Source organism: Hakea prostrata, chromosome 4 (assembly GCF_041222555.1).
Source record: "Hakea prostrata isolate BN-2017 chromosome 4, UWA_Hpros_2, whole genome shotgun sequence".
NCBI classification, from domain to species: domain Eukaryota; kingdom Viridiplantae; phylum Streptophyta; class Magnoliopsida; order Proteales; family Proteaceae; genus Hakea; species Hakea prostrata.
In genome coordinates, this window is record NC_142603.1 from 35828396 (window position 1) to 35834577 (window position 6182).

General features: G+C 38.4%; 1 protein-coding gene across 2 annotated transcripts in view; it reads left to right on the forward strand.

The window, feature by feature from the left end:
* Nucleotides 1-6182, forward strand: part of LOC149018750 (YTH domain-containing protein ECT4-like) — a 55569-nt gene extending 49387 nt beyond the window's left edge. For both annotated transcript variants that reach the window (XM_089152905.1, XM_089152906.1), the window contains exons 7-8: nt 3982-4194; nt 5274-6182. In XM_089152905.1, the coding sequence (XP_089009031.1) occupies nt 3982-4194; nt 5274-5654 (594 nt within the window). In that variant the 3' untranslated portion in view covers nt 5655-6182. The remainder of the gene's footprint in view (nt 1-3981; nt 4195-5273) is intronic.

The window sequence follows — 6182 nt, forward strand, 5'->3', positions numbered from 1 at the left end:
ACTAGGCAAGGGGGGTCAGGGGCATTACATTTAAAGAGATAAAATTCCAGCAAAGTCATAATATAATCAATTTTATTCGATATAGAGGCAAGTGTTACGTCCACAACAACAACAACAACAAAAAGAGAAAAGAACTCCTAAACCAAGCCAACCAACGAGGGCACCAACATATATTTTTTAATGCAAGAACAAGAAGGGCAGCAAAACCAGTAAAAGCAGGGTGCAACTTGCAAGATAGTTATAGCAGCAAGTATAAAAAAGTACTGGAAACAAAACTGCATTAGCATTACACTCGGTAGAAAATAGAGAAGAGCAGAAGAGGGAGAATAGGTTCTGCAGAAATTAATTCGGCTACTGATATGCTCGACAGAAAAAAGTAGGGGTCAACAAAGGAGAAGGAGGTACAGAGGAAAGAGGGCACAAGAGAGACAGCAAGGAGGGGCTGTCAACAGGTAAAAGAAAAGAGGAAAGTTGGCAGTCGGGTGGGAGAAGAAAGAAGCAGAAAAGAAAATTTTCTGCAGGAAACAGCAGAGTTGTTGTAAGGTTTTGAGACACGGGGAAAAAAGAGAAGAAAGGAGATAGGAGATAATTCTCGACAGAACGAAAGGGACCCCTGCCATTAGGTAGTTAGGAGAGGAGATGAGAGAAGAAGAAGAAGAACTGCCGGACTAATGAGAGTGGGAATCAGAATCAACTAAGAGAAAAAAGAGAAGAGAGAAGAGAGAACTTACCGGATGTAGAAGAAGATCCCATGGAAGAGAGAGAAAGGAGAGCTATTGCTGAAGGCTGCCACTGCTTCAAACTTCAATTTTTTTTCTTTCTAAATATCACGCCTAAGTTTCCTTGGTGCTTGATTATAAAAATAAAAAGGATTTCCTAAGATAACCTTATGAAATAAAAGAACCCAAATCCCAACTGAAATAATAACTTTCCTGATCTATCCTTACAATGAAATAAAATCCCAATGACTATTATTAAAAATTCAGAATTTGTTATTAGGTTAAGCAAAGAGAAAAAGAAGAACGAAGAGAAAAGATGAAGAGAAGAAGAGATGGAGGGATGAGAATTATCCGTGTCTCTCCCCCTATCAAGATAGCTTTATTTATAAATTCTGGGATTAGGAAGAACTTCCTATTCTTGATTATATGAAGTTCCTAAAACTGATTACATATCATGGAAAGAAAATAACCAAAATAGAAACCTAAGCTAAAATAGTAAATGAACCTCAAGCTAGAGTATACATATCAAAAGCTTCAGCTTGGAATAACAAGAACATTTATTGAGAATTTCATCAATCTTGAGCACAAATAGCAATAGCTGACACTGATAAAACTTCACTCATGAGATAATCCATAGCCACTTAAAAAATAATCTTTAATTCTTTAATGTCAAATGAACCGTCGAATAATGAGAACAATCAGTGATATTGAAGATGAACCATATCCATAAGTATAGAAACGTCAAATGCACTATCCAACTAATGCCAATGCAGGGAGTATTCTCCACACAACGCTCTTCGAAAGAAGGCAAGTATAGTAGGTAAAAGAATGGTAAGTAAAAGGTAGTGTAGGCAACTACAGACCAAGTAGATAGGTAAAAGGCAATATAGGTAATTGTGGACCAAGTAGGTAAGTAAAAGGTAGTATGGGTTACTACGGACCAACCAAGTAGGTAGGTGTTGCTATAGAATACAATCTTTGGATAAAAATCTTCACAAATAATGCTCCTCAAAAAAACTTGAGTAGATAAGTCTTCAATCTCCCCCTCACTTGTAGCACTACACGTTGATTAGACCAAATAGTTACTAATGAACCTTCCACAATAATGGCCACACAAGTGCTTATCTTCAAAATTTGGATTTCTGAGCTGATGTAATAGGAGTGTACCACATAATATGGCTAACATATAAGTCCAATGGCAGTTCTGACCACAAAGAGGGATCCACCATGCAAAATAATCCCCTATCAAGCATAAACTTCTTCCTCCTTGCAACAAAGAACTAAACGAATAGAAAAGTAAGAGGAAAATCTGTCTCCAAATAAAGAAATAACCAAAAAAAAAAGAAGAAGAGGGGAAACTAATTAGAAAGAGAAACAATTAGCATGATTTCAGTGTTGGAAAGAAGGGCAATAGGTGGAGCATTAATAATGGAAAAACAGATTTAGGAAGTAACTATAGATAGGAAAACCAAATAAAGTGAAAGAATATGATGAGACATGCGGGAATATAGGATAATGGGAGGGGTATTTATGGAAGCTAAGCAAAGAGAGGCTGAAATCAGATAAAGCAGTAAGTAACGTGATAATGTTCAACCCTCAGGAAAGCAAAACAAACTGCCGCAGTAAAAAGGGGAAAAAAACTGGAGATTTTTGAAGGAAAATAGAAAAATAGAAGGGGAGGTTCAGGCTTGGTTATCAAAACCCAGGGAAGGAGGCGACAGTACCTTGGTCATGCATAAACCAACAACATCTCAATATTTTGGGAAACAAGAAAACAATCTGATGCAAACAGTCTTGAACAGAAGCTTAACTAGAAAATTCCAAAAAATATTCTCCACCAAAAGTAAAGAGGGCAATAGGATGTGTAAACTGGTACCAAACCACCAGAAACTTCCCATATTGTGATTGAGTTCCCTTTAGGTAGATACAATAATCCCTCAAAGTTTTAGCAGCATCAACATCGATTGTAGAATAAGAAGGCATCATACCCATCATAACCTGGACGAAAAAATAGCCGATCGATCCAAAAAACCAAAGGCTACCATGCTCAAATTCAGATCTCGGTCAATAAGAAACCACATCACCTAGGGTCCCTAGTAGTAGGAATGGTAGATGACTTCACATTTGTCATTGGAGAAGTTACCACCACATGATTATAGTAGCTGTAAGTGGCTATGACCTGGTAAGAAGAAAACAAAAATTGAAAAGATTCGACCAGAGTTGAGAGAAGAGGAAGAAACACTTAACCTTATCATAGTGGCTTTGATACCATATTAGAATTCCAGAATCCGTGATTAGGTTAAGCAAAGAGAAGAAGAAGAAGAATGAAGAGAAAAGATGAAGAGAAGAAGAGATGGAGGGATGAGAGTTGTACGTGTCTCTCCCCCTATCAAGATAGCTTTATTTCTAAATTCTGGGCCTTATCCTGATTACATAAAGTTCCATAAATTGGTTACATATTATGGAAAGAAAACAAAGTAAAATAGAAAGTAACCAAAATAGAAAGTGAAATATCAACAACCACTAATACTAATGTAAAAAAGGGTAGGGAAAAAAAAAAAGACATCGTGTGGACCACGGTTCTAAGGGTCCAGATGACCCTTTCTAATAGCCGAACCAAATCGAAAGGTTTTGTCGCCTCTGCCTTTGGTTGTAACGAGTAATTGGGTGTGTGATGTCCGCATCAAGGGGCCAATTGGCCAACGAGGTGTGAAGATTTTTGCACAAATAAGGAATATACTAGATCAAAATCTATTCAAATCTGAAGATAATCGTCCACAAAATGTGATGGATGCCAGGGGGCATGAACCTGGGCAGGTATTTACTGATTCCTTATGCTCCTCAAAGTAGAAGTTCGATTTGCTGGAACGAGCTACGTTGAACGAACCAAGAACCAAGTCACATCAGGCCAGCGATCTCCCGCAGAAAGTAGACAAAGCAGTGTTGAATGGCTTTGTCCATTGTCCATTCAACAGTGGGTCATATTTTTCCCTGTTTTCTGGGTCGTTCCATCATTTTCTTCCTTGAGCTTTATTTTTTAGCTAGACTAATCATGTTAGCCCTGTATTTTACTTGACAATTTACCATTATTGTGTTTTTTGGCACCATAGCCTTTCTTGATGACTTCTTGGGTAGGGATCCTAAATCTTGCTGCTTCATCTTAATTAATACATGTGCTTCATTCAGGTTATTGGAAGGCCGTCTGTGCTTTTATTTGCATTATGCTGGAACTTCAATTCTGTTTTTTCATGGCTATGTGCAGGTGAATGCTAGTGCACAGTTCTGTGGGGTGGCCGAGATGGTAGGTCCTGTGGATTTTGATAAGAGTGTGGATTATTGGCAGCAAGATAAGTGGAGTGGCCAGTTTCCTGTCAAGTGGCATCTTATTAAAGATGTCCCCAATAGTCAGTTTCGTCACATTATCCTTGAAAACAATGATAACAAGCCTGTGACCAACAGCCGAGACACTCAGGAGGTATGGTTTCATTTGTTATCGACAAATCTGAGAGGAGTACCAATCCTTTTAACTTGTAATCAATCTAGGGCATGTTTGGACTTGTGGCATCTGTAGGTTGTCCAAGTTTAGTCTGCTTCACTCGGGAGAACCAGGATTCTGCTTTGATGCCTTTCCCTTCCCAATATTGTTTGGTTTTTGTTTGTCCATACCAAGATTTTACAACTGCTGAACTAGTAGCATGCCCAGGTAAGCCTTATTTTGCACTAGGAGCATGCATATCTTCAATGCAGTGTAAGATCCATGGTTAGAGAGAGGTGGTTTTAGGGAACAATGAATTCTTCAAGGTTCCTATCCAAGAAGAAACATGGTGAACATGAAACAGGGCACCCAATGACTAAACATGTTTGAAATTTTACTTGATTCTTTCTTTGCCAAAACTAGTTAGTTTGAAATTTTATTTAATTCTTCTTTGCCAAAACTAGTTAAACAGGTTATGGTTAGTTCTGAAATTAATTGTTCTCTGATGGGCACCTAGGGTGTGCTTCTAAGAACAGTTCTAATATTTGGGGTGCAGATTGACTGTTTGGAGTAATTGATGTGTTCTCTGATGGGCACCCCATTGAAGATGGTGTGCGACTAAGAATGGTCCTAATAAATGGAGTGCGGATAGACTACTTGGGAGTAATTGATGTGAGAGCCCGTTTAACTTTTGGTTCTTTCTTTGTGTGGTCCTGCTTGTTTACATAGTAGTCAATGGTGTCCAGGTGCTTTGGTGTTGCTTCTCCATGCTTCCCCCCCCCCCAAAAAAAAAAAAAAAAAAAGCCCCAACCCCCAAAATATGTACCACCCAGGTGAGTTTTGCTGAGATGCTGTGACAACTACTCTAGTTTATTCTCATTCCTTTGACATCTATTTTGATGTGATGCTGTTTTTTACGCCTGTAATTTATTGTTTTTTATAATTAGGGCTTATTACTATGTTGCTTCCTGCCCATTGTGCTCAATTGCTGTGTGGTAACTCTTTAGGGACTTTATTTCTGTTTATTTATTTAATCTGATTTATATAGCTTACCTTCTGCCGTTCTGAAAATGATGCAGGTCAAGTTGGAACATGGTATTGAGATGTTAAACATTTTCAAGAACTATGAAACTGATATGTCCATCCTGGATGATTTTGATTTCTATGAAGACCGGGAGAAAGCCATGCTTGATAGGAAGACCAGACAGCAATCCAACTTGATGCTTACGCCTGTAGCTGCTGGTATGCATGAGCACCAGAATCCTGTTTCATTATCTGGCAACTTCATAAAACATATGTCAAAGAGCTTTGCTCAAGCTGTTAAGTTGGATGAGGGCTGTAAAAAGGATCCAACGAAGGAAAAGAATGAATCTGCTGTCACTGTTTCTCTGAGTGCTGTGAACCCCGAAGACACAAAACCATCTATGGCACTGACTGCCTCAACTGTGCATAACGGTTAGGAGATGATGGTGGTGTTCTGCAGGGTTGCTGGAATCTGATGCTCACTTTTTTGCCTTCTCAATTGAATTAAAAGAAATATCAAGTGGAAGGTGGAATTTTCAGATATCCGAGGAATTCAAAGTGTGTTGCCATTTACTTAGAAAGTTCAAGTTTGAAGGCCGACTCACTTGGTGTATAGTATATCCTTCTGGCTTCCTTGCATTCTTCCTTTTTTCTTAATTGTAATTATAGTTTTTATTGTTCCCTTTCTTCTTTCAGTTTTGATGCTTTTGTTTTGCGGGTGAGAGCAGTTAATTAAAGCTGCTGGTTTGATCTAAGCCTTTGTAAAATTCCCAGCTTGGAAGGAAGAGTATAATAAAGATTGCATCAAAGCCCTTGGTGAACGTAATGTGTTTGTGTGTGTGTGCGCGTGTGAATGCGTCTTGATGAAATTAGTGATGCAGAGGTTTTTTAATAGTTGAAGATGTATAAGCTGAAGTTGAGAGCGGCTTCTTAACATATTGACACTTTACCACCGTGAGTTTTGT